Consider the following 27,396-nt stretch of genomic DNA (forward strand, 5'->3'; position numbering starts at 1 on the left):
TCATTTGCAACGCTGCGTAGTATGTGCTGTGTGAAAAGACTAAAATGGCTTTCTCAGAGATGAGCTGGTTTAAATGTTAGGCTCTTCAGTGCTCTCTGGAGTGGAGGAGATGAGTGAAGATTGAATGTTTTTAAGGGAGGAAAAAAAACATGTTTATGCCCTACAAAAACTGTGCTAATTAAATAGCTTGCTTAAGAAAAAGAAAGAAGAAGCTATAAGAATATATAACCCTTACTTTGGCTCTAGGCCTAAGAAATGTAAACCCTCGAAGTCGTTTTAATCACTAGTGAAATACATGTAAATATATACAGTCTGAGTCAAAGGTGACCCATGAATTAGGAGCTGTCTTGGTGTCCTGATCTCCTGTGTCTTAAAGTGGAGGGTCTTGTCTTTTTTTTATGTTCTACCATGGGGCCAGAAGAATAGACTGTATTAAATGTAACATTTAAACCTTTAAATGTAACATTTAAAAAAAAAACATGATTCATAATGAAATTCCGTTCTTGTTTTAACTATTAACCCTTCCCCCATGTTTGGCCAAGCTTGGGAAACTGTAGCTATGGAGTCTTTTCTTTAATCTGTTTCTAGCATTGCCTCTCTCGGCTCTCCTCGTGGCTGCGGTCACCCCAGTGTCTGAACAGTTCACCGTGCAAGCGTACTGTAGTACCGTATGCCACAAAAGATCACTTTGGTTTTGGTTTGTTTTTGTTTTTTTTTTACGTGAAACTCCCTCTATACTAACTTCTGTCTTGTATATTATGTGCATGTGCACAATAATGCATATATACAATATGCCACTTTGATGCATTTAGTCATCCTGAACTTGTCTTACTGTGCAACTGTGCGGCTCGCCTTGCTGGGTGAGCTGACACCATCGTCCCATTGCAACCCTCTGGTTGAGAATACTTCAGGGGACGAGATGATCTGTTTATTTATTTCTAGAGATGCATACAAAGCAAATTGTATATAATATATTTATTCTATAAATAAGCTGAAGTTGTCTATTTTCTATTTTATTTGGTGCCTCAGTTTCACACTGCATGTTTTTGTTTTTTGGGGGGGGGTTTTGCATCGGGCCAGTAGAAATATTTACTGTAAATTTATGGTAGATTTTTGCTGTTTGTTTTAAATTTAACAGACATATCAGACGTTTGGTGCCTAATACCCTACAAAACCTCACGCTCAAGCTGGTTCAGTAGTGTACTGAACGTAGTACGCCTTAACAGCAGTGTGGCTCAACACCTGATATAGCTTTTATTATTATTATTCAGCAAGTTGATCCAATTTACACGTAAGGTGAATCTGAGCAGAACAGATGCTTTGCTGTCAGCAGAGGCGGTTCAAGATTTACAGTCTATTGTCATGGTGATGGTATTCAGACGGTGTGTGATATCAAAACAAACCCACGGAAGTTCCTGAAAAACTCCCACACTCCATTTACGACCACCTTTCTCCCACCTCCTTGCAAGGTGTCAGAACCCAAACTGCGGTAAGAACTCCGTAGCAGGGCTCAGCAGCCAGCCCTTGAGAGACCAGTACGCCCCAAAAATAGAGCTCTCGGGGTGTGGTTGTCTTGTCTGGGCCACCGAGGTCCTGCCCTTCACTGTCTGTCCTGCTGCTCACTGGCCCCAGCCCACACCCACACGCCTCTGCTGCTGACGAGGGTGTTCGGCAGAGGTACTTGTAAATTGCTGGAAATAAAGGAATATATTATTTCATATCACTACGTTTGTGGAAGCCTTTTCTTTCCCGGCCAGTGCTCCGTCCCAGGCAGAGAAGTAATGGATTTGAGATTAAGTCAAAACCAGGTTTCTATGCTTTTCAAAAAAATGGTGATATGAGATGTTCTCACAACACTGGTGCAGGTGGTTCATGTCATTCTGCCTGAAGCCCCGGGGCAAGCAGGCTTTACGCCTCCTACTGTGTTACAGTGTAGTCAGCAGCTACGTTAGCGAGAAGTCTAGATCACCAGCGGGAAGAGTCTGTTTCCTGAGTCAGCGAAGACACGTCCAGCTTAGAGGGAGGTGATGAAGTGACATTTGAGGAGGATGGGCAGGTTCAAAGGAGTAAAAGACAACTGTGCAAGAAAAAATGCTTCGGAGACAAAGAGAGCAATAGAGAAACTGACGGAGAATCAGAGAGAGGCGACTTCCACTTGGTCTCCAGGGCTAAAGGCTAGTGGAAGCCACGGAAGGTCAGTGTCCCCAACGCTGCACGGCACCATGGGTCTTCAAACAGAGGGTTCTGTGTGAGGCAGAGCGCTGCGTCAGGCTCTGGGGAAGACTGGTCGCCATTGTTCTCATGCAGATGTGCCAGTCACCCCCCACACACACACACCACCACCACCACACTGGACAAGAGCTTCACTGCACACAGGGTGGGGCAATTCCACACAGAGGTGTTCAATACGATCTCGTGCCCGCCATAATTCATCTCCACCACCACCGCCCCACCCCCTCTATGAATTTTTAATTTCATAAAACATTTGTATACTATTTTTACTTCACTCATAACTGTATATTAATATTCACTCCTCATAAGGACTTTTGTTTTTGTTTGTGTTACTACGGAGAGGAGTTATCAGAGCTAGTAACTGAGGAGTGTATGTATCAACGTTGGTTCCCATGATTCCCCTTCATCGCAGTCACGTGCAACGCTGCATCACACGACCCCACAGGATGACATCATAGCTCACTCTCAGATGAGTCACTGTGAGTTACATCAAGGTCACATGTTATCTGGATTCCATGTCCTCAGATCAGTCAGCGTGTAATGCAAAATAAATCACAATTCAAATATCAAATATATTAAAAATCAGTATGAAGTGATTGTCAGGTGCGACGTTTGTAATACAGAAGTCTATGCTGCATTCTTTCCATGCCTTTCCATTCTTTGGAGTGTCGTACACGGTGACCAGCCCCTAAAGCCCTTATACTGCATTCCAGCACTAGTCACGAGCAGGGATTACGTCCAACACACCTACGGCTCGACAGGCTTAAAGAATTCCACCCATCCGAGGGCAAGTCAGCACACACGAAGCACATGTGAAACATTCATACATGTTGTGCACGGGGTTTCTTTTGCCTGGTAGACGATGGAGTTGTTCTGCAGAGACTGAACTTTACAGAAGTGCCTCTAAACCATTTCATGTCTCTACCTGGAGTCACTGTGTTTGTATGAGACAGGGCCTCGTCCTGCCTCGGTCTGTACATAGTTTCTTCATGCTTCTAATGTGCTTATCAAAGGGGAACATCAAACACACATCAAGAGTCTGTTTAAAATATCAACAGGTCTCCTCAGTATTCATGGCGCTTCTCTTTACAAATCCACCCCTGGTCCGGTTGGAAGAGGAGTTGGATGCAGATCTGACATTAGAGATGAGTCCCTTTCTCAGCAGGAGATAAGAAGGGGGTTAATGGTACTCTGAAGCCCCGGGGTCACAGACGGGCGGAACCACACAACGCCGCCTTCTGCCCTGTACAGGAGCTCACTGGAGGTTAGCCGCTGGCAAAGGATGTCCACCACCTGAAAAACAGGAGTCCGGGCTGTGGGCAAAGAAGGCGGATAACTGCGTTACCCACGTGGGCAAAAGGAAAAGAGGGGGTGGTATTAGAGATGTGGGGTTCTGCAGGACATACTTGGGTGAGGGTGAGGGTCTCTTCTACTGCACAGATCCAATGTGTCCAACAGAAGGTTCCTCAAGGCTCTCCGCGAGACTCTCTGGCATGGCAAAAAAGCAAAATCTCTTTAGTGTCTCTAAAAGCTTTTCTATGGTGGAATTTCAGGTTAGCAAAATCAAAATTGATTAATTAACAATTCTTAACAAAGAGGTTTGTTGTGGATACTGTCACACTCAAATATCTAGTTTGACCATAAGATGTAAAGATAGGAATGGAAAATATTGCTATACTGGCTCAGAAAAGGGTAGGAAAGTTACTTTGACCTCATAATGTATTTACAAATAAAGAACTTTAAATGTAAATAAAAATCATTTAAACATGATGCTTTCTAAAACCACTTTGTGAGTAAATGAGAAGTTTTAAATCAGCAGGTGCGATGTATGTTTTGAACACTAGGTGGCAAAGTAGCACTAATAATATACTAATACATTGTAAACAGATTTTAGGCCCCTATTCAGATATAAATGATAATTATTACGTGGTCTTTTAGCATCCCATTCCTATTGAGAGCAGTATAAGGCTCAGAATAGTTCTGCCATCATTCCTGGTTTATATTCACATTTTCTCCACCAATCCTACTTTATTTGCTGTATGTCTTGCCCACAGATGTCTCGTTAACATACTTTGTCTCGTAGCTGCAGCAGTAGGGAGAGGGCATCGGTCAGTTTCTCCTCCAGTAAGGACAGGCGTACTAGCCCTGTGCCCGCTGTCTGTACCCCCAGCCGCAAGCCGTCCACCTCCTGCTGCTTCTGCTGCAGGTCCTTACACACACACACACACACACACACACACACACACAGATTAGGAGTGCTTAATCAGTCATAATCCTCGGTAAACTCCTCGTACCGTGAGGAGCCGTTTAAAGCACGTTCTCACCTTTTCCAGTTCTTTCTGCTCGGGAGGCACGTGGTGCCAGCCGGCTGTCTCCTTTCCTCGCAACACTCTGCAGCCACACTGCTCAGGGTAAAGGCCTGAGTTCTGGGAGCGGAGCAGGTGACACACGGCTGGCTTCTGACATCTAGCAGAAGAGTGCGAGAAGCAGAGTGCAATCCAGATGATGATAACTTTATCAGCCATGAGGATTCTCCTTTATTTCAGCATACCCAGCAAGTAGACAGGACATCACGTGACTAAACACAACACAACACAATACCCAGGTGGAGTAAAGCACATATGGCACGTCAGCACATGGATCGTGGTAGCTCAGGCAGAGCGTGAGTCCCAGGGAGCACACACACACACCGATACATGTGAGGAAGGAGTGTTTGAAAAATGCAAACACAAGTCTTAAATGTGTCCTGCTCGAGAGCAAAAGCTGTCCTCCTGTCTGACAGCGCCTGTGTGTTCATCGTCCGCCAGGAGCTAAAGCGTTTGGTGAGCTAAAGCGAGCTAAAGCGTTTGGTGAGATCTTCTCTGCAGTTCTGATGGGCTGGTTAATAACTCTCCTGCGCTTACCTGTTGATCCCACCACATTCTCAGATGGGTTGCTCAGAACTGCTCTGCTGCACTGTGGGGAAAATCTTGCTTTTCTTATATTCTGTTACTGGTAGATTTTACTCATCTAGACAGTCCGTATCAGCATGTGAATAAATCAGGGGAAAGCTGAGGAAACAGTATGAGAGAAAATGGCTCTTTGTAACAGACTGTTGTTGTTGTTGTTGTTGTTGTTGTTGTTGTTGTCAAACCCATGAACAACATCCACCACATTTAGGAAGCATTACAACCCTCATGTGATCTTCACTACATATACACAGTTCTGTTACAGGGGGCTGTAACCAAACATAAGCACCTACAACATAAACCAGGCCTGTCAGTAGACAATCCTGTCACGGTAAGCAGCTGTAATAAATTCATGCACCAAATCCCTCACATATTACCACACTTAAGATGGAATAGATAAGCTATATTCATAAAACTGTATTTAATATTGTATTAGAACCCTTATAGAGATGGTTTTGGACTCCCTCCCTTCAGTTTTAAAGCCCTAGACATAGTCCACTCTTAAAACTGTAGAGTCTATACATCCAATATGTCCCAATTCTTATGTCAGTTTCTGCTATTGGTACTCTGCCTTCCCACACAGTGAAGAGAACATGTGTGTGGGATCTGCACACCCTCACCCCTTTGCACACTTGTGCAATCTGTTAATCAGACGCTTCACTTCTAACAGACAGCACTGCTCGACCTCCTTATGTCTCTCCTCCTCCTCCTCTTCATCCGACGCTGCCCGGCCCTCTACTGCCCTCTGCAGGCGTTCCTCTGCCAGAGCAAGTTCAAAAGTTGAGTTTAATATCCCGTTAGCTACTACATCGCATTTTCAGGCAGAGTGCCATCCACCAACAGTACCAGGTTTTTACTTTATTTTATAACCTACACATGAGCAGCACAAACGCAGCCACATGTCCTTTAAATTGTGTGGTGTGTGTGTGTGCTTGTTTGTGTGTGTGTTTTAAAGGTACAGGAAAACTGCAGCGCTTGTGTGTGTGTTTGTGTGTTTGTGTTTTAAAGATACACTTTTAAAGGTACAGGAAAACTGCAGCGCTTGTGTGTGTGTGTGTGTGTGTGTGTGTGTGTTTGTGTTTTAAAGATACACTTTTAAAGGTACAGGAAAACTGCAGCGCTTGTGTGTGTGTGTGTGTGTGTGTGTGTATGTGTGTGTGTGTGTGTGTGTGTGTATGTGTAGGTACACTTTTAAAGTTACAGGAAAACTGTCCACTCACCTCCACTGACGAGGAGTTCATCTTGGCCCGAGGGGTCCATGGGCTGAGTCACCTCTGCTCCTGGCTCACACGCAGCCCTGCAGGTGCAGAGAGATCTGCACAGCAGTCAGAGAGCTCCGTGAGTGCCTTCAAATGCCGCTTCAACAACCATCCTGAGCAACTGTATATGTATAGATATGTAAAGACTTTTGTGTGTGTGCGTGTGTCCGTGTCTGTGTCTGTGTGTGTGCGTGTGTGTGTGTGTCTGCGGGTACTATTCTAAGTAAGCTAACCTGCAGGCACTGGCTTGCCTGTCTGAGAAAGGAATGAGAATGACGCTATCACACAGCTACTCTGATGATATAATTAATCACAGGGCTTGTCAGAAAACTGGGGGATTAATCTCAGTAGATGTGTAATTAAAGATATCTGAAATATCTTTCATACTCTGAATACTTTCTTTTTTATGAAAAATTCTCTTTTAAAACTTAATCTGATCAGAGCAGGGCAGTAGGAGCACTGAAAAGCACCAGCCAGCAACACGTGCCCAGCGGGGGGGATTAGTTGAATATTAACCCTTTCCTTGATGGCCTGGATTACAACTGTCATGACAGAACCGTGCCCTGTAGACCAGCTTTTGTTGCAAAGTTTGCTTAACACTTCTACACTGGTCCTGACTGGCTGCGTATGGCAATGACGATTCAACTTCTGCATCTGCTCACCGCTTTGGCTTTGACATGAGAGGATCCAAGGGTATGGGGTGAGAGGATGTGAGTGCAAACTCAATCAGGACTCTCGTTCCTGTAGTCTGTGAAGATTTGCTTGTGGTTGACTCACTACCAGACATGCACTTTTAGAAGCATAGCTTGGCGCTAACACAGGATCCGGTAAAACACTATAATCACATGCTGGCCTGATCGGCTCTTGTAGTCATACTTAAAGGATAATGTCACATGGCAGGAGCAATAACAGGAAACTAAGCAATCTTGATTTATTTTGGCAAAACCTTTCTAAAGAAAAACTAGGCAGCCTAAAACATGTCTGAAAGTGGTCATATCTTTCATACTTATTCTACAGCTGGCCGCTCCTACACCGTGACTCACGCCCAACATTCTCTCCCTTGGGGCTCCTATGAACAACTATCAATTAAAATGATCTGAATGTATGCAAAATGTACATCGACTGTGCTCAGATTTCAAGTAAAGTATGTGACATTGGAAGTAATAGGTGCACATATGTTGCTAAGGAAACCATCCTAGATAAGGATATATTAGACTTTGGAATGTCTACACTTATTAGCATTAGCAGGCATTTAGCAGGAAAGTCAAGGAACGAAGAGTTTAGTCAAAAAAAACTATTTCTGACAATGAATCTCGTGTTCTACATGGACTGCGCGTGTGGTAGTGAGCATGGCTGGACCCTGGTAATAGCTGTTGTAGGTACCTGAATCTCTGCATCTCCCTCTCGAGGCTCTGGGCCTTCTCTTGGAGGGGGCCGACCTGCTCGGCCAGCAGCTGCACGGCATGCACTCTCTCCAGCCCGGTAGCTAGCGCCCCTCTCGCCCCCTCTGCCCTCCTCTTGATCTCTGCGTTCTCCCGGCGCACGCTCCCCAGGGCCATGCTCAGCCTGCCTGCCTCCGAGTAGGCCACTGCCAGCTCCTCCTCCAGACGCTGGTTGAAGCGCATGGCCTCCTCCAGCTGGCCGTCGCGCGATGCCCGGATGAGCTCCAGCTCCCGCAGTAGGTCCCCGGTGCGCCTCCGGGAGACATGGCCGGGGGACGGCGTGCCTCGGGGCCCCGTCCCGCCTGGGCTGCCGTGCCTGGTCGCCGCGGGCCGCCCCCTCCGCAGGGCCACCTCGAGGGCCATGCAGCGGGCGTCGCTGCTCTGCAGGGCTGAGCGCAGGTCCTCAACCAGCTCCCGCAGACTGGCATTCTCCATTTCCACCTGCTCCTGCCCGGCTCTCTGTTGCCCATCCAACCCTGAAGTTGACATGGTAAAGTTAACCCTTCCAAAATGTCTGAGGAAGACATATTCATATAGAAATATTCTATAGGAAGAATGTTTTATGATTTCATCTGACACCCTCATACAGTGTTTTAGTATTATTTACTATTCATTATGAAAAAGAAGAAGATGGAGGTTATCTTAAAAAGGTTCATTGACTCAGATCACCTGCTCTACCCTGGAGGGGTTTATACTGTAAGGAAGCACTTATTAAAGTGAGTTTACCTGAACCTTTCCTGAGTTCCACTGCAGGTGTTTTCAGATTTCCCGTTTTTTCAAAAGCATTTAAACGTGATGTCTTGAGGTCTCGGGACAGGTCGAAGCTAACACACTTCCTCCTCCGTACCCTGGGCCACCGGAGACTGATCTCGCGCTCAATGTGTTCCGTTTCTTCCGTGACAGGGAGGCGTGTGGCAGTTGTTCCGCTATGAGATTTTACTGTGAAAAATCCACAGAGACGTGAATGAAACTCCCTGAAGTTCAGCACGGGGGGAATTCTCTGGTTCTTCTCTGTAGTCATACCCAAAACCAAACAAAGGAGTCTGAAGTCCTCTTCTGAGATGACATCGTCGTTGCTGTAATAGGCGAGGTGATGAAATATCTCCTGTAGATACTGGTCTATACCGGTAGCCAAAACCACGATTTCGTTTTCGACCCCAGGGTCGGGATTAAAGTGATGAGCCAATGCACATCGGAGCCACTCACTTTTACGCACCGCGCGAATCGGTGGATCGGGCAGCGCGGACGTTCGCGATATTTGCATGTCTTGAACTATACCAGGAGAACACAAAGTAATTAAAATCTTTAAAGTCACCAGAATTAGAAATCCTCCCAACTCTTTATAAACAAGCTGAATTTCAGGCAGAAAAAGTAATCACGTGTCGTTCTTAGTTGGCGTCAAGCACTAAGCAGAGGCTCCCAAAGCAGTCACCAATTCCGACTCCACCCGGTTTGACTGACGAGGTAGAGTGTAAGTGTCCTTGAAACGCTACTGGTGTTGCCCAATCACCCATGGCTGAGCTTAGACGGAAAAAAGCACAGCCTGCAGGCATCTTACTCGGTAGGATAGCACCTGGCGTGTACTGTTCTTCTTGAGTTCGTATAATATTCATTGTTAAAGTAGTTGTTTTGCGGCCTTTTCTTTTGGGAGATCTTACGCATTCCCGATGGGCTTAAAAATTCACTGAAGAATTGCAAGTGAATATTTTCTAACTGATAGAGAGTGTGTGTTTATAAGAATTCTAATATGCAATAGGAATAGACTGTAATTAGTTTCCATTGGGCGTGCCTATCAGAAATGGACTCTACATATGTTAGTTCGACCTAACTTTAAAGGTTTTCTTCATCTGGAAATACGAGTTCATTCGTGAAGCACCACGATGTCGTACCACTGTTTACTGAAGACTACTTTGAAGGTACAATGCAAATAGAAAGTAGGACTACACAATGTATGACATCAGAGGTAGAACATCCCCTGAGGGAACACCGTGTCATAAAAAGTCTCAAATGTAGAACTGCTACTGGTATCATCATATATCTCCAGTGAAAGGCGAAAGAAATCCGTATTGCGTGTTTTGAAGAAGAAAGAAAAAAAAAAAAAACAGCGTGCGTGTCACGGTCTTCTCTTTCACGACTGAGACTTTGGGTCGGTTCAGGTAGCTTCCTGTGAGTAAGATACTTGATACATCCATCTACCTTCCGCGACTGCTTTCAAATACGAGCTAATCGCACCTCAGCCCGAAGCGCAAAGTGCTTCCCGGACAGACCCTCCCTTCCCAGGAAACGCAGCGCTCGAAATCATCGCACCAAGTGGCACTTCTGTGCGCATTTGAGATGCAATTTGGAGCAATCTGAGAGCTGCACGCCAAGGTTGCGTTTCGAGCTGCTGAAGGCTCAGTCACCTGCACGGGATCATCTGCACGCTCTTGTTCGCTCTGAATCACGGAGAGAGTAGACTTTAACTTTAACAGAAATTAACTTACTGCGTCAATCTCAAATATATGGAAATTGTATATGTCAAAACGAACCAAGAGAAGTGAACTAAACTACTGTGGTGAAACAAATGTCCTTGCGCTTTTCCTTCAAAACACCCTCTCTGTTCAACTTAACGAGTCCTTATCTCAAGCCCCCATGAGGTGCCTCTAATTATCATTATCAGATGCTACTATTAGCTTCCCGGACAAACTGGTAAGCAATGTGTTGTGAGGTGAATCGAACTTCTTCAGATCAACAGAGAACAGCCTGTTTGTCAAAGCAGCTGCCTGTTCTTTGTATCCACAGCCCACAGATGCCTCTTCAAAGCCTGTTGCTTTGGCTGAAAGACTCTGAAACTGAAAGGGTCCACAGTAAAAAAACAAAAAAACGGATCTGTAACAAGGGGAGTGGACAGGGTCAGAGCAGAAGCGAGCAGCCTCGGACTTCTCGTTGACCACTGCAGGGGAGTTGCAGTACTGACAGGTGTGGAGTCTTAGTCCAAGCCACATGTCTCACCATGGGCCGAAACCGCTGTAGTTTAGGGAGCCAAATAAGGGCAAGTGTGCTTTACTGAGGAACAAACCTCACATTATTGATCCATGCCAATAACCAATGTGCACAATAGCTGACCCGATTTGATTGTATATTAATAACAAACATGAAGGACATCTGTATGATCATGACGGGATCATGTAAGTATTTTCTGTCCAAATGCATTCCATACTGAACATGCACGCTACATACCTTTAAAGTTTCAGTACAGTCTCAGTCTCTCCCCTCTCATGACCTAGATCTGGTCTGGAGCGATTTCACGCTCTGTATCACCTTTGTTGCATCTAATCACATTCCCTGCACATGCACGCCTGCTATTTAGCAAGAAGACATGCAAGAGTTGAAGTTCAACTTCCAGGCTCAACACACAAATCTTTTGAAAACTTTGAATACAGCTGACATCCTTTAGCTACTCAGTCTCTGTATGCTTCAGTGCGCCGGGCCTGTTTTCTTAGGGACTGCACAGTTCTTAAAGGCTCTTTGAGTTAGTCATAACTGATCTAAACCAGGCCTCTCAGTGCACGCCTGTGTAGGCATCTGTACGACCCCAGTAAGGTTATACAGCGGAGGTCAACAGTGACACGAATTGGCCTTACAGGTATGATCAAACACAGAGGAGGTCACCGCAAAGATAAGACGTTTGACACCAATACGGCAGGTGATTAGCAGAATTAATAACCCTTCCAGAACATGGCAGGTGTGTACAGCCCTGCAGCTGTGCCTTGGACTCTGAGTTTCTGGAGTGGCCATAGTGCGGCTCTTCTTGCAACATCCCCTCCGCGCAACTCCCAGTGCTGTAGGTCTGGAGTCCACAGCTGCTATGCACAAAAGAGCTGAGCCAGAGCAGAAAAGGACCGCAGCCAGTAAATGAGAGGCTTTGTTTGCAGATATACGGAGGATCGTCCACAGACAAAGCTCGGGGTGGAATTATTGGAGGACTAGAGACTTTTTTTTATAGCAGGGGCCATGTGGGAGGCAGCGCTAGACACTGTAGGTGGCCAAGGGAGTCTGAGGTAGTGCAGATTATTAGGATCCCTCTGTGCAGATGGAGGCGCAGGTACGTAAACGAGGACATAAACACTTGTGAGGTGGCAGATGGTCTCTGGGTCGATCCTCGCTTCAGAATCATTGGCACTTCTCAGGAAGCTGGTTGACCTTAAAGGAGTCACGCTGTGTGTGTGTGTGTGTGTGTGTGTGTGCGTGTGCGTGCGCGCGCGCTTAAAGGCTATAGTACATTGTTATGTTCATTGTTTTGTCAGTGGGGAACAGCTCTAAGAAATCCTGAAATGTGCCTCAGTGTGATGTTCATTGGCATCATATAGACACTTAGGAGACACTTAGGAGCCCTATTTTCTCACTAGCTAGTGTGTTTGAACTTCATAAAAGATTTATATTAAAAATAATAATTTTCATCAGTTCCATCTCTGTATCCTTACACACTATATTAAAGCATACATACATACGTACACACATACATACATACGTACGTACACACATACATACATACATACATACACACATACGTACATACATACATACGTACACACATACATACGTACGTACATACATACATACGTACACACATACATACATACGTATACACATACATACATACATACATAAATACATACATACATACAGTGGGCTACTAATCTCTGCTGTTCTGCTTCTTTGAGGGACCACATATTAGGGGTCTACACAACTGGGTGAAATTGAGAAACTAGAACTGTCAACCTGAACTTCAGAGTGAAAAATTAATCTGGGGTATTTCCTTTCTCATGGTCACTAAGACCAGGCCTCCTGTGTGTCACTAAGACCACGCCTCCTGGGTGTCACTAAGACCACGCCTCCTGGGTGTCACTAAGACCACGTCTCCTGGGTGTCACTAAGACCACGCCTCCTGGGTGTCACTAAGACCACGTCTCCTGGGTGTCACTGAGACCACGTCTCCTGGGTGTCACTAAGACCACGCCTCCTGGGTGTCACTAAGACCACGCCTCCTGCGTGTCCCTAAGACCACGCCTCCTGCGTGTCACTAAGACCACGCCTCCTGCGTGCTAGTCTGCTTTCGAAAGGCAAAATAGATTCATCACATGCACACTGTCAAGAATAGTGAAATAAGAGGGCAAATGTGTCCCTGGGGCTTCAGTGTCAAAGCCTACAGGCCCTCATGCTCTTCTCATTTTGCAGTAACAAGTTCACATCTTCCAGGACACACCCACAGTACCACCCCACACTGCACCCCACCCTCCTTGCCACACACACACACACACACACACACAGACACCTCTGAAGCAACATTCTCAAAGAATAATTGAACAGAACTAAAGAGGAAACAGAACACAGAGACATGTAACTGCAAGAGTGAAAGCATGAGTTGTCTTTTAATGTGCACAGTCTCTTATATACATATGAGCTATAGCCCTTTAACACAACGAAATGCATTAATTAATCTACTGTGTCCTAATATCCCTAGATCTCAGGCCCCAAACCCAGTCTTCAGAATGCTCTCTGGTTCTTTCCCCAGCCATTCTCCACCAGGTAGTCAAGGCCTTGCAAAAAGCCTGATTATTTGGTTTAGGTTTTGGCAGCCTACATAAAACAAACAATATAGTGAGGGTGAGGTGGTCCTCAGAACCAGACCAAGAATGTCTGCATTAAGTAACAGTATTACATTTTTGTACATTTTCACATTTTGTAAATGAGAGCAAGTATTAAATGCATATAAACACAGACAGGATTTGTAGATTAAAATGGGTTTCAATGAGTTTGTAGTGATTTTAAAAATCTTGGTGTGTCCTGTAGACTTGATGACAAAGAACATAGGCTCTACGATATTTACCGACCTGCTTGTAGTTACTGACGTTTTAACTCTGATTGCTGTGAAAGTTATGCAAGTTGTGCTTAAGTGAGGAGGGTTTTTTGAGCCAATATACTTAGAGGCCAGCTCATACTGCGGGATCATTAGTCATTTCGATAAACGATGAAGGACCCCTAGTGGCCGATTGTGTGAACAACGACATTAAACGTAACGCAGCGTAGACTATGAAACGGATGGAATTTGTTTTTAATCCTTGGATCACTTGACAAATTTAGGATAAACCAGACACGCGTCCCTAGGTCCTGTATAGTGTGCTACACCTGACGTGATGTAATGACTTTTACACCATTTCATATTAACCTTTAATGGAAATAGCTATTTAAATTCAGCACTATACCCGTGTATACTGGATTTTTAAAAATAATTATGCTTTTGTATCTGTTCTTATTGTATGACATTTTAATTTTAGAATTCTTTTCAATGTGGCTTGACATGAGCAGTAATCTGCAACAGATTCAGTGACAGAACTCTGCAGAGTCGTGTTTAGTCTGTGCAACGTAACGGCACCCGGAGTTTAGTAGGACTAGGCTTCGGGACACGTGGTCCTACGGTTGTAACGAGTCTTAGCCACTAGATGGCACTTTGGGCCAATAACTATTAAACAAACAATCAAACAGGCAATCAAACGAGTCGCTCCTCGGGGACCTGGAACGTTTAAAAAGTGCGCAGAAAAATGACTGCGCCACACGATCCGTAAAGGCTACTACAGACTACATAATAAGAGTCCTCTAGGCTAATTTCCATGATGTAATAGTAGACCAAGTCCAATTCTAATTTGGACTAATGAATTATTTAACTATGATCAGGGTTGTTTAACAATCTTTATCGATTTACTTTAAGAATGCTATATATATATATATATATATATATATATATATATATATATATATATATATATATATATATATATGAGACTAATATTAGTTTATATTAAAGCCCCAAAACGTATAGACATAAAAAGACAGAAGGGCATAAAAACGTTATAAAACATTATAAAATGTTCTAAAACCTGGAGTATTCTAAATGCTCTCGTTTATATCCAATAAATACAAAACTATGCTGACGAAAACAGTTATATTACATAAACGTAAGGGTTTTTTACGTTAAGAAAAACAGACCACGTTAACTAAGACCAGAGGACTGTGATAAACGGACCCGCTTATTTCTTGGACAAGTCAAACCACTGGCGTTTTGCGGTTCTTCACGCATACAGCGCTATTACAAAAATATCGCTTCAGCGTTGTAGCAATGCGTAATGGGTGTGTGGGCGTGCGCGGTGGGCGTGCACGGTGGGCGTGCGCCACGCCTGTCCTCCTCCTGTGAGCGGCGCTCGGGTGATCCGGTGAGGGCGGGACGTCGAGAACGCCGCGCCATTCACTGCCACGACTGAACGGAGCGCCACCGGCATTCCCCCCCACCCCGTCCCGTTATCGCCTATCGTAAGACACCGCAGTGCAGGAGAGACAGCTGGTGCTACAGGACACGCTGCCTACCGTCCAGTGGTCGAGTGGTTTCTTCACTTTGAAGTAAAAGGTGCGGTGATATCGGCCAGTGTTACTTATTCGAGAAGGAAAAATAAGTCATATAATGGAGACGGAGATACACGTGCCCGTGGGCTCGCCGGTAATAAGAAAATTCCCAATATATGTGGATGAGCACAACGTTACAGACGGAGCTCTGCGCCTGATCAAGGAGCTGCGGCCAGCCTGGGACACCAGCCTTGTGAAGACCAAGGTAGGTTAGCGCCGCCACGGGGAATCGGGATTCAAACGAGAGAACTCGCTTCCTAGCTACACTTCAGGCTCCCCTTCACTAACGTGTCTAGCTGTTCCCTTCTTTAGGTTACACATCTGGAATTTGTCCATATTGTATAAAACAAAATTAGACTCCGTCCATGACTGGCGCGCTAACGTCAGTGAGTCAGCTAACGTCCCAGCGCTTTTAGTCAAGCCAGGTTTTAATACAGGTTTTAATAAAGCCAGGTTTTAATAAGGTTTTAATAAAGCTAGGTTTTATTAAAGGTTTTAATAAAGCCAAGTTTTCTTGGCTAACGTTAAAGACCGTTCGAGAATGAGCTAGCTTAGCTTAGCCATGTTGACGTTAGCTTAGCAACCGAAGCCTTCGCGTCAGAAATGGCTTTTGCTGTAGCTGAGTTTTACTGTGCGTGTCTACATTTACACCACTTTCACCGCCGAACAGTCAAGTCGACCGAGATAAATGAAGCCGGTGTAGAGTCTTTGCTAGTTAGGTTATTAGCTGTAGGTCAGATAACCAGTGACCTGATGAGGCTCTAGCCCATTTCACCCAGTTGCCGGGTGGTTCAGGTATTTTAATAATCCGCCAAGCTTGCAGTGTGTTTTACCGTGAATGGATGAATATAAGGCTAAAAAAAACGTGATACTCAATGAACGATTATGCTGCTAGCCCTAAAGCTGCCCGGCTTTTACCACCATGGATCTGCTCGTTTGCACCATGTTAGACGCACCGACTTGGTCTGCCTTGGCATTCAGCAAATGACTTGGCACTTTGAGATTTGTATGATGTAAATAGATCTTATGGATAAGCCCAAACACTGTACTTATGATTTAGGCGCTGTCCTATATATATTCTTTTATAAAAGAATAATTGATTCCACTATAGTTTGGGCAGTTGCATTATCCTTTCCCATTAGTAAAGTTATTCGGTTTTTTAAGGTAATGTTGGTAATTCTACTTCTGTTCATTTTATGGAGGGTTGGCAGCTGTTGATTTGGGCTTGAATGGATTTGAATAGCAAAATGCCAAGCAACAGAAACCAGCCCATATTTCCTGAACAAAACACCACGGACACAGATGACTCCTGCTGGTGGTTCAGTCTTCTATAAAACTAAAATAATTATTCGTATTCTTCATAATCGTTTATCTTTACATCATGGATTTTTATAAACAAGTGTGTATAATATCTGTTCAGAAGACATAATCGGCTGCACTCAGCAGATAGTTTAGATAAACTGCTGCAGTGACATCCTTGCAAGTCCTCAAAATTACAGGTGCACTAGTTGCAAGCATAATTTAATTGCCACACTTATTCCCTGTCTTTTTATGGTCTGCATCTAGGTAAAGGTCTGTGTCACTGCTTATGTGGCTATTTTAATTTACTTTTGTAGTACAATGTCAGAGTAACTTAGTAGGAATTTGTAGATGATGTTTTAACTGGGTATCCGAGTTCCCTGCAGCTAAACTGGCACAAGTGCCACAGTCAAAGATTTAAGGCTGTTTCCATACTGGGATTAGTGGTCCTAGTCCTGCCTGTTCCTCCCAGACATCTAAATAAACATCTATTCATTAAAAAAAGACTCTGGCTTCTGTGGGTTTTGAAATAGAGTAGATGTCCTGGTATGAAAGTGTCCTGTTGACATGTGGCACCAGGCCATGAGGGATCACCTTTCAGGAGATTGGTGAGTTAAATTTCCTCCAGATGGTCACCTTCATCACTGGACAGTTAGAAGAGGCAAGGTGATAGTGGTCACATGACCTGTCTGAAGGTGGTGCCGAGAGGTGGGGCATGTGAGATTATTGTCTGAGCTATCTGACCAGGAAAGGAATCAGTTTGTAAATATTTACCATCTACATGGTTATCTGTAATCCAGGGTCTTTCTCCATGTGTCGTTGTAATGTCCTGTGGTACCACGCCCCAAAAACACTGAGCTGCATTAACAATGCTATTCACTGCCATTTGGCAGTTTTTTTTTTTTTTAAGGTGAATCCATTTGCTTGATTATTTGACTTGGATAAACAAACATAAATAAGCGTATCGGTGGTTTACTACCCTGTTTCATGAGCTAATGCCTGTTTGAAATGCATAATGCTTCTCAGGTAACATGACAGGATATATCCAGTGTCTTTTGTTTTTGTCCAAAAGATGGCAGGTATCTCTGTCCTCATTGTGTCTGCTCCTGCATAGATCCGTTAAAATAGTAGGCTGCTCTATCCAGGGCTGGTGGTCCGTCCCCACTGTGTGATCTTTATGTGCAACCCTTTCAGGAATGTCAGAAATGCTGTGATGGGCGGCGAGGCCAGTGATGTGGACTGTCGGTCTCTTTCGCTGGACGTTTCACTGAAAACACTGAACACATTTAGGTTTTGCCAGTTTCCCCCAGATACCGCATTAAAGCATAGTACTCAACTGTAGACCAAATTATTTGGACTGTTATTAATGAGTAAAAACCTTTTTAAAAATGTAATCTAGGCCATAATGCATGCATTTCTAGTTTAACTGCGCTTAAAACATTCAAAAGTTTTGAAGGTTTATGTTTTATCGCGCATGTCTCTCCAGCTTTTCACCGACGGTACAACCAACAAACTTGTGGGATGTTACGTGGAGGAGAGTCCGGAGGACGTGGTGCTAGTGAGGGTGTATGGCAACAAGACGGAGCTGATCGTGGACCGTGACAACGAGCTGAAGAGCTTCCAGGTGTTGCATGCCAATGGCTGCGCCCCACGCCTTTACTGCACCTTCCACAACGGCATCTGCTACGAGTTCATGCAGGGCGACGCCCTCGGCACGCAGGACGTTCGGGACCCCGTGCTGCTTAGGTGAGCTGGGCCAGTGCAAGGGACGGTGGCTAGTGTAGTCTTGTGGACGGACATGCGGCTGTACTTAAATGTTTCAAAGCTTGTGGTACACACCTTCCGATAGGGTTGCATGGCATGTCTCTTGTCAGTTGTTATTTGTGAAAGATGTCGACCCTTGCAATACTGATGTCCCAGCAGGCTCTGGTGTATGTATTAGCCCTCTAGCAGGTTGCTCCTAGCCCTCCTCTTGGAGTCCTGCCCATGACTGCAGTGCCAGGTTGAATGCTTTCATTACATAGTCAGAGGTGCTGCGCTCGCGTGGGAATTACACCCTACAGAACAGTAGATTTCGCTTTACACATGTAGACTGACATATGGTCTGTGAATTGGCCATCGTTGTGTCCAAGGAGAAACATCCACGGGATCTGAGATGGCCTCTATGGAAATATTCAACAAGAGATTTTCCTTGTGCCACACTGCTTGTGTTCATTTAGTGTTCCTCTTTCTCACAGTAAACCCTACTTTGCACAGTAAACCCTACTCTGCCTGCTTTTTCAGCAGACCGGTGCTTCGTTTGGCCGCCCGCGACTCAGACACCAATCACTCTTGTCTTCGTGTGTGTCCCTAGGCTTATCGCTGGAGAGATGGCTCGCATCCATGCCATCCACGCCCACAATGGCTGTGTCCCCAAACCCAACCTGTGGATTAAGATGCGCAAGTATTTCTCCCTGGTAGCCACCGAGTTCACCGACCAGGCCTCCAACGCCAGGTAAGCCTGGACACTCCAGTGAGCACTGGGGCTGCAGCTGGCCATTCCTTCAGTAATCGGCTAAGCTGTCGTGTGTGTCCCCTGTCCCAGGGTGCACTGATTCTCCCTGCTTGGTACCACTGAGTGCCATAGAGATCTTAGTTCTGTTTGTTGAGGGAAGTGTTTGTGAATTCAATACAAAACGGTAATTTGGCTCGAGGGTTCTTGTGCCTATTCTCATACAATTCTCATAATTGTTTTCTTTTCTGTTTTTTATTTATATCAAAATCACATTCATTAAATCCTCAGTCTAAACTGGAAGTCTGCGTTAAGCTTTAGTTTCCCCTCATATCCAGTGTCTCCCACTGTCTGAGTGGTCTAGATTACCTGTCCCTCACCCATCAGAACTACCAGTACCACGGTCATTGTCAGAATAAGTGCACCTGTATGGCCATTCCAACAGTTCTTGTAACCACCCTGTGGATCAAATGTTTGCTTGAGGCCATTTTTCATGAACCGCCATGCAAAACAACATCGTTTATCAGAGGCAGATACCAGTTATTAGGCCATCTGGTTCCAGCCCATTTTCAGGATCCTGAGACCCTCTACACAAGCTCTATACTGCCTCTATCACTGGTCTAGGATCAGGTCTAGGCAAATCCCACCTTTTGTATTCTGCCCCCACTGTAAGACAAATATGGGTAGTTATTTAGTGGTGGTTCAGCACACTGTTTAATGTAAAAGAGAGGATAAACAGATGGGGTGTTGTTATCTCATTCTCTTATCAACTGAACTGGCTGTGATGGAGGTTTGTGTCAGGCCTGGTCAATCCGTTCTTCATTCTACACCTTCGCCTTGCGGCCCTTGCCCCGGTGTCAAGGGCATGCAGACCTGCGTTTCCTGCCTTCATGCCTGTTTTCTGTCGTTCCCCATGGCTCACCTGTGATGATGAAGCAGATCTCAGATTAAGGTCAAAGGGCAATTTCCACCCGCCTCAATCCAATAGAGCGAGAGGGCGGGCCGTTAATTGCCCATGGGTTTGCTGACGCCAGCAATCCCTGGATAAGATTAAGCCTATTACCAAGGGAGAGTTCTCCCAGGCTCTGATTGGCTCAGCCAGAGTCCTTCGTTCAGTGACCGAACGGGTAATGTACACCACAGCCCCACCTTGTATATTCACAACGATTGACCTCTTCTAGAAAGTAGGCAAGAGGGAGACTCGAAATGACTGTTCTTGAAAGGGAAGGAGAGTGTGTGTTAAGAAACTGGGCACTGCATTATGCTGCCATTTTGTCAAGTTGGAAAGTTGACCAAAATTTACCTGATTCATTGATTGATTGATTGGGTTTTTTTGTTTGTTTTTTTTAAACTTCCTTCCGTCCTTATTTATTTCTAACTTCTTAAGCAGGGTTGGGTTCTTGCTCTGTGGTTTTTCTGTTGCATATGTTTCCCCTCTGGCCATCTTCCCACGGCTATGCAGTACTGTCTGGATGTGCCAGAACAACCTGCAGTTATGTAAAGATAAAGCTAATGTCATTTTATTTGGGAAGAAAGAGAGACAGCGACTCCCTGTCCTTCTTCTCCAGCGTTCTCACTGAACTCTGATATCAATCCTAGCAGTTGATTCAAAGCACTCACTCAGTTAAGCATTCTATCACCTCAAAAATATAAACAAATGACCTGATCTAAGCAAGACCTTGGGAAACTCATCCAGGCATTTATTTCTAGCAGGATTTAATTACTGTAATTGTCTCCTTACCAGAGTTCATCTGATTCAAAATGCATCTGCTAGAGTTTCTCATGAGAAGCAAAAAAATTTAATCATCACCCTGACTCTTAAATCCAGAACATACCAACTACTGTCACTCACCTGTAAAGCACTAAATGATTTAGGTCAGTGTACCTGAGGGGCTCAAGCAGTGTAGTTTGAGCAGGTCTCTCAGATCACTAGAAATTCATCAGTCAGTCATGCCTAAGATGGACACTAAGCATAACCATGTAGCATTAAGCATCTGTAAAGCTCTTATATGGAACCAGCTGTCAGGGGACCCTCAAAGTGCCATGACTTTAGACACATTTAAACAGAGGCCTGTTCGGGCAGGCTTTCAGTTTGGTTAACACACTCAGGGACAGCATTACGTTGCTGTTCTAGCATTTATATCTCTTATTGCTTGTCTGTTAGGATTTTGCCCTAAATTGTCTTGTGTATGAACTTGTTTCTTTTTAAGAGACTTGCATTGCTTTAATGAAAACAAGCCAACCGGCCTGTGTGCCATTTCAGTTTAAAACTGTATTAGGATCATTTAAGAGGGAGTGTGGTTTTTTTTTATGGTTACCATAAAATAAGAACCAATATGGGGGGGGGGGGGGTGACTCAACTCAATCACGCAGAATGTTTTCAGTACACGTCTTGCAGGTCAGATGGGAAATGCCTCAAAAGCTGTGGTCACACATGCTAGCATATTGGTGAAGTGGATTATTTTTGCTATGCTTACTAAAGGAATATGATGACTTCGGAATGCCAGCAGATCCTTGACAGTAGTTTAGATTTGTCTGACCAGAGGAGGGGTCCTGTGCAGGATGAGCAGCTGTGTCCCATCGTGCATGCGGTGCCAGGTTGGAGCCGGAAAGGCCAGGTGTGTGCTGGGAAGGCCTCGACCACTTCATCTCCCATTTCCTTCCCCAGAATCCGAGAGGAAGTCCCCAGTAAGGAAGTGCTGGAGGAGGAGATGGCCTGGATGCAGCAGCACCTGTCACAGCTGGGCTCACCTGTGGTCCTCTGCCACAACGACCTGCTCTGCAAAAACATCATTCACAACGTGAAGGAAGGTGGGCGTCTCTCAGCTCTGTGTGCACACACCACACTCTTTGAAGTGAAGCTTTGTGGGTCATGGCCAATGGTCATGTGATGTTTCCCCTCCTAAAGTCATGCTTCCTGCCTGAGAACTCTGCAGAGTTTTGAGTTTCCCTCCGTTTCAAACTTCCTTTAACGTTTTTTTTTTTGTTGTTTTTTTCCCCTTTCCCCCTCCTGTTTTCTGTTGCTGCGTTGCCAGGTTACGTTCGGTTCATTGACTACGAGTACTCAAGCTATAACTACCAGGCCTTTGACATCGGGAACCACTTCAACGAATTTGCAGGTGAGGACCTGGAGAATAACGAACCTGGACTAATCACGTGAGACCTGGTGGTCTTTGATGGTGAGCGTTTGCCTCATAAAGTAAGTACACACTGTGTGTGTGTGTGTGTGTGTGTGTGTGTGTGTGTGTGTTGGTGGGGAGCAGGTATGAGCCAGCTGGACTACAGTTTGTACCCCAGCCGGCAGATGCAGCTGGACTGGCTCCGCACCTACCTGAAGACTTACAAGCTCTTTACCAAGAAGGGGGCAGATGTGAGCGAGCAGGAGCTGGAGGCCCTCTACGTGCAGGTCAACAAGTTCTCCCTGGTGAGCTCCATGTGAGGCAGAGGGGCACACAGGAAGTTGATCGCACGCGGCAGATGGAATCCTTGACCTTAGGAGATGAAGGGGACAGTGTCTATGCATACGAGTGTCTAAACGTGTGTGTCTGTGTGAGGGAGGGAGGATTTCGAATGGCTTTGGCATTAACCCTTTGTGTCTTTCTTTTCATAGGCATCACACTTCTTCTGGGGTTTCTGGGCTCTTATCCAGGCCAAGTACTCGTCTATCGACTTTGACTTTCTCGGGTAAGTTTCCCCAGCACTCCTTCCATCCTGAGTGACTATCACTGGGGGGGGAAAAAATGATCAAAGCACTTTCCAATTATGTGGAGAAGAATGATCTCACTAGGTACAGGAATAAAGAGTTTAACAGTAGTGTAAAGTTCAAAAGCTTAAGTCAACATGTCTAACAAGTGTTTGTTTTTTTGTTTTTTACATTCACGTAAGGTCAGGCTGACAATTTATTAAAGCAGCTGGAATTGAACAGAGAAATAATATAATATGGTCATGTGACCAACTGTGATATCACCTGTGGCAGTTATGATGTTTCTGCCCAACCGGTACAGAAATTGGAATTATACGAAAAGCCCTAGAAATGAACGCCGTGAAACTGAAGTTTAGGAACAGTGCAATGTGTGAGCTCTGCTTGCTGAACGGGGGAAGTGCAGGGTTCACTCTAGTCATGGAATTTCTGAAATATCTTGAAATTTTTACAACACTATTCCAGACATGGAAAGTCAGGGTATTTGATCATATTTTGGGGTCAAGTCATGGAATGTCAGGTAATTTTAGTTTGGTTTGTTTTTTAGTTGCCTTTTACCAAAATGGCATTTGGCTTAGAGTGGAACCCTGGAAGAGACGTTTGTGTTCTGGTTGTTTGATGAACAGGCTTTTGATAAACAGGATGGAGAATGAATTGTAATCATGTTCTGCCATTAATCTAGTGTTTGATTATACTTTATATGATGTCTCTGGTTTGATTTGATTTGTGTTGTTTTTGTGTGTGTGTTTTATTTAGTTGTATTTGTGAACTAAGAAATTCGGTATTAAAAAAAAAAAAGACCTCAGACAATGCTTTTCACCAAGTGAAATGCTGAGTGCTACAGGATGTCCTTAGCTACTGCCTTTCCACCTGAGATGTTCACTGCTGCAGGACCTTCAGTGTGGCGCGGGCGGGGGAGGGTGGGGATGCTGTTCTCTGAAGCTCCTCTACAGCGGTTCACAAAAGCCTGTGTGGACATCTGGGGCTACTGTCAGGAAAAGCCCCCACTGTCTGTTTTGAAGGCACGAGACCCTGCAGAGCTCGCTGGCATGGGCCCACCAATCCTCCGCGTCAGTCACACGCTCTCCTTCACCTTCAGCTTACTCCCAGCGACGGGAACAACCCCGCCTGAGTATACCATCCCCACGCCGGTTGAGGCGCTGGCACAGGATTAGACAGGATTTGGTGGGTTTTTCACTGAATACTGGAGGGTTTTCAAAAAAAGATGTGCCACACCAGAGCTCAGCGGGTCCAGGAGACCCACCACCCTGCACGGTTTAGCTGTGGTCAGAACTTGTCACTCCTGATCCATCTGATTGTCTCCGTGGGCGGCATCAAGTGTGGTTGGTTTGGGCTGAAGGTGGATGTCGGCACCATCTCAGCCATTATCACCCTTCACAACTCTCTCTCTCTCTCTCTCTCTCTCTCTCTCTCTCTCTCTCTCTCAGGTATGCTGTGCTGCGTTTTAATCAGTACTTTAAGACCAAGCCCATGGTAATGACCCTCAAGATCCCGGAGTGAGAGGAAGGGAGCACTGGCACGCTGACACTTTGACCCTGGAATCAAAGGCACTTTTCACCGGGGGGGAGGGGCTTGGGGTACAGCGAGGGCAGGTACGCAGGTGAATTTGAAAGGCAGACGTGTCTTTCCAACCAGTTGGCTAGAACCAGTCTTCGGTCATTCGGTAGTGACAAACTCAGTCTGCCTTTTGTGTCTTTACTTCTGGTCTGTCAAGATTCCACCACATTATGCACTTCTGTTTGGGGCGGGGTGGGGTTTAGCTATTTATTTAATTTTGTTTCCCATTTTTACTTTCAATTGTAGTTACCTAAACTTTCCTGTGACTTTCCACCATAAACAGATAACAACGTACTGAGCAGATGACCCCATGCGAGTAGAACTGTTTTAAGATTGCCATGGGCTTTTCTGCGTGCGAGCGAGAGAGTGCATGCACACCTGGCAGCCTATTCTAAAAGGTGTTTGACAGTGCAGTGACCATATCGGCAACTTTCCTGAGCAGAACCAAGACTGCCGCGTTGACTCCTGCTGCCTCCCAAACTTTAAAGACAGTAAGCCACACCGGACGTAGCTCTTATAAAGGTGCGGTGAGCCTGGCCAACGCTTTTCTGCCTGAGGGGCAGGGAGCCTTGCGGTATTCCATGCCCTTCCCAGGTCCGTGCTTCTTTTATGGTAATGAGCAGCTCTGCACAGGTGGTGGAAACTCCCAGCTTCTCACCCCTCAGCCCTCTCACCCTTCACCTTTGTATCGCCTGGCCATCGCCATACTGGCTGACTAAAAAAAAAAAAAAAAAGCGTCATCCACTCTGTCCTTGACTTGTTTTTTCTAATGTGTAATCTCTCGCTACACCTGTCCAACAGTGTCCAAGCTGCCCGGCAATTTCCTCAAAAGAGGAAAACGAAAAGGTTAATAAAAGGATGTTGCATGAATTGATCCAGGTGAACAGATGTTAAGTCTTTGGAATGTCTTCTCAAACATTCTCATCTTTCTCAAACATTAGATCCATGGTTACCGTTTCTATGGCGTCAGACAAACGTAACTCCACTTGGGCTGATGGACCTCTCACTGCCATCTGTGCAAGTACCAGATTTGAAATGGTCTTCCTTGTTGGAGGCCTTTCATGGCTTTGTTAGTACCTTGTCTAAGTGCCCTTTCTGTCCTCAGTATCTATGTTCTTTCATGTTTCTCCTATGTGTTTGCACATAATGGCTTTAAACCATTGGTATAATGGTCTAACCATTTCATCCATCTTCTAACCAAGCCTCACAGACTGGGCAGCAGCAAAGCTCATTGTTGAACTCTTTCCGAGAGCTCATCTCCAGTGTGAATTAATGTAATTATTGCGTTTGATTGTATAATTAATCCCGATGTAACCTTGGTGTGCGTTAGTCAAGTCCATGCTAAACCTCGCGTTCCCCTCGCGCCGCGTTCTGAGCCGCTTTCAGAGTCATCTTGCACTGGAGCTCCTTCCAGCACCTCCCAACCTCCATGTCCTCCTCCTCCTCCTCATCCCCAGCTTACTCAACCCCCACACCATTTTCAAACCTGCACAAAGACCCTGGTTTTAAAGGGTCTCTTTCAGGCGTCTCTGGGCTGGAGCTAGCCATGGATGTCCTGCCTACCTGCTGCTGAGGACTCCTAAGCCGCGTCACTGGTTAATAATGAAACGGCTGAAGCCCCAGGCAACAACCGGAGCCCAGAGGCCTCTTGGCAACAGCATGAATAATTTTGTAGCTGGTGAGTCACTAATGCTCCCAAACGGCCCTGGATCTGCCACTAGAGTTTAGTGCAGCTCAACGTTCTCTCGCCTTCTGCAAACAAAAGCGTGCGGAAATGGCACGTTTTATGATGGGAAGCTTTGCAGTTTGTTTTTTATGAAATGTTCCATGAATGCTGTGTGCCGAGTGTCTTGATATCTTTAGAATTCCTCATCAGGGTCACTGGAGTCCAGATTCACGATGAGGTTTCCATGTAAACATGCCAGTGTGACTTGGGTGTTCCTGGTCAATGTCCAGCATACGCTTACACCTACCGAAAGTTACACTGTGCGTGCGTGTGTGTGTATGTATTGAAGGAAGAACCAAAAACAGCTGTAACAACTAACAAAGGTGTAATTGGGGTGTCAAGTAGAGGTTCTTTTAATGTTGTTTTTTCTTTGGCTCCTTTCCAGCTAATGCTAAGGGATTCCTGCCTGTTGACACTTCATTGTCTGGTGTTTCCTTGTGGTGAGGAGTGTTCTGGAAGTACATTGTGAATTCAGTGTCTTGAAGGTCCAAACCTTGAAGGTTTTTTGGGATGCCAACATGTACCTGAAATAGCACTGTTCTGGTAGTGTTTAGAACCTACTCTGCTTACAGTTTTAAATGATCTGGTAAGCATTTCTTTTCTGTGACTGACTGTTGGAAGGAACGTTTACAGATGTCATTTATATTTTCCCCTGATCTTCTGTCTTCTGAACATACCAAATGATTTTTTTTCACTGCTTGCAGTTTTGAGATTATGTTGTGAATGTACTGATCTGACTTGAAACGATGTACATATAACATTGTGTTTTCCTTAATGTCTGTAGGCATATATATATTTTAACTTTTTGTACTTGCAGTTGCCTGAATTGGACTGAATCTAGTGTTGCGTTGATATCCGCATGATGCAATATGAGGATGTGTGTGTGTGTGTGTGTGTGTGTGTGTGTGTGTGTGTGTGTGTGTGTGTGTGTGTGTGTGTGTGTGTGTGTGTGTGTGTGTGTGTGTGTGTGTGTGTGTGTGTGTGTCGTCCTCCACCAGTAGAGGGCGGCAGCGTTCCGTGGTGACGGGTGCTGGTGATGGAGAAGGAAATGTGTATATACTGTGAAATAGTGTGGAAAAATAAAATACTGTACTGTACAATGACCCTTTTCACTTATCCTCAAGTGCTGGGGAGAGTAATTTTGCATTTTGTTCACAAATATTTCCATTAAAATGCTCTCTGTATCTAAATGTTTAGGGTTTATTTATTTATTTTTCCAGCTGTTTTAAAATATTTATAATGCAATTTTTAATTCCCATATATATTGTAATACCGATCATTTCA

At 45.0% G+C, this 27,396-nt stretch overlaps 2 protein-coding genes across 5 annotated transcripts; one reads left to right on the forward strand and one right to left on the reverse strand.

Annotated features, from left to right (window-relative positions):
- Positions 1-1,976: 1,976 nt before the first annotated feature.
- On the reverse strand, positions 1,977-9,407 carry si:ch211-112f3.4 (EF-hand and coiled-coil domain-containing protein 1). Of its 3 annotated transcripts, none has more exons than XM_081705251.1 (8): positions 8,608-9,407; positions 7,823-8,357; positions 6,401-6,495; positions 5,801-5,939; positions 4,557-4,698; positions 4,304-4,432; positions 3,639-3,720; positions 1,977-3,545 (listed from the first exon to the last, which is right to left on the reverse strand). In XM_081705251.1, the coding sequence occupies exons 1-8, from the start codon at positions 9,143-9,145 to the stop codon at positions 3,391-3,393; spliced, it is 1,815 nt and encodes a 604-aa protein (XP_081561377.1). In that variant the 5' UTR covers positions 9,146-9,407; the 3' UTR covers positions 1,977-3,390. The 3 variants fall into 3 exon arrangements, with proteins under 3 accessions (XP_081561377.1, XP_081561378.1, XP_035376508.1); XM_081705252.1 differs by having other exon boundaries at positions 1,977-3,525; positions 4,304-4,441; positions 8,608-9,406; XM_035520615.2 differs by having other exon boundaries at positions 4,304-4,441; positions 8,608-9,404.
- A 5,783-nt stretch (positions 9,408-15,190) lies between these two features.
- On the forward strand, positions 15,191-27,302 carry etnk2 (ethanolamine kinase 2). 2 transcript variants are annotated; one of them, XM_027025062.3, is made up of 8 exons: positions 15,193-15,523; positions 18,104-18,363; positions 18,971-19,111; positions 21,777-21,919; positions 22,144-22,227; positions 22,372-22,532; positions 22,719-22,792; positions 24,257-27,302. In XM_027025062.3, exons 1-8 carry the CDS (start codon positions 15,377-15,379, stop codon positions 24,327-24,329), a joined length of 1,083 nt encoding a protein of 360 aa, XP_026880863.2. In that variant the 5' UTR covers positions 15,193-15,376; the 3' UTR covers positions 24,330-27,302. The 2 variants fall into 2 exon arrangements, with proteins under 2 accessions (XP_081561727.1, XP_026880863.2); XM_081705601.1 differs by lacking the exon at positions 18,971-19,111 and having other exon boundaries at positions 15,191-15,523.
- Positions 27,303-27,396: the final 94 nt, after the last annotated feature.

This window comes from Electrophorus electricus, chromosome 22 (genome assembly GCF_041902795.1).
Source record: "Electrophorus electricus isolate QZ-2024a chromosome 22, ASM4190279v1, whole genome shotgun sequence".
Taxonomy (NCBI): Eukaryota; Metazoa; Chordata; class Actinopteri; order Gymnotiformes; family Gymnotidae; genus Electrophorus; species Electrophorus electricus.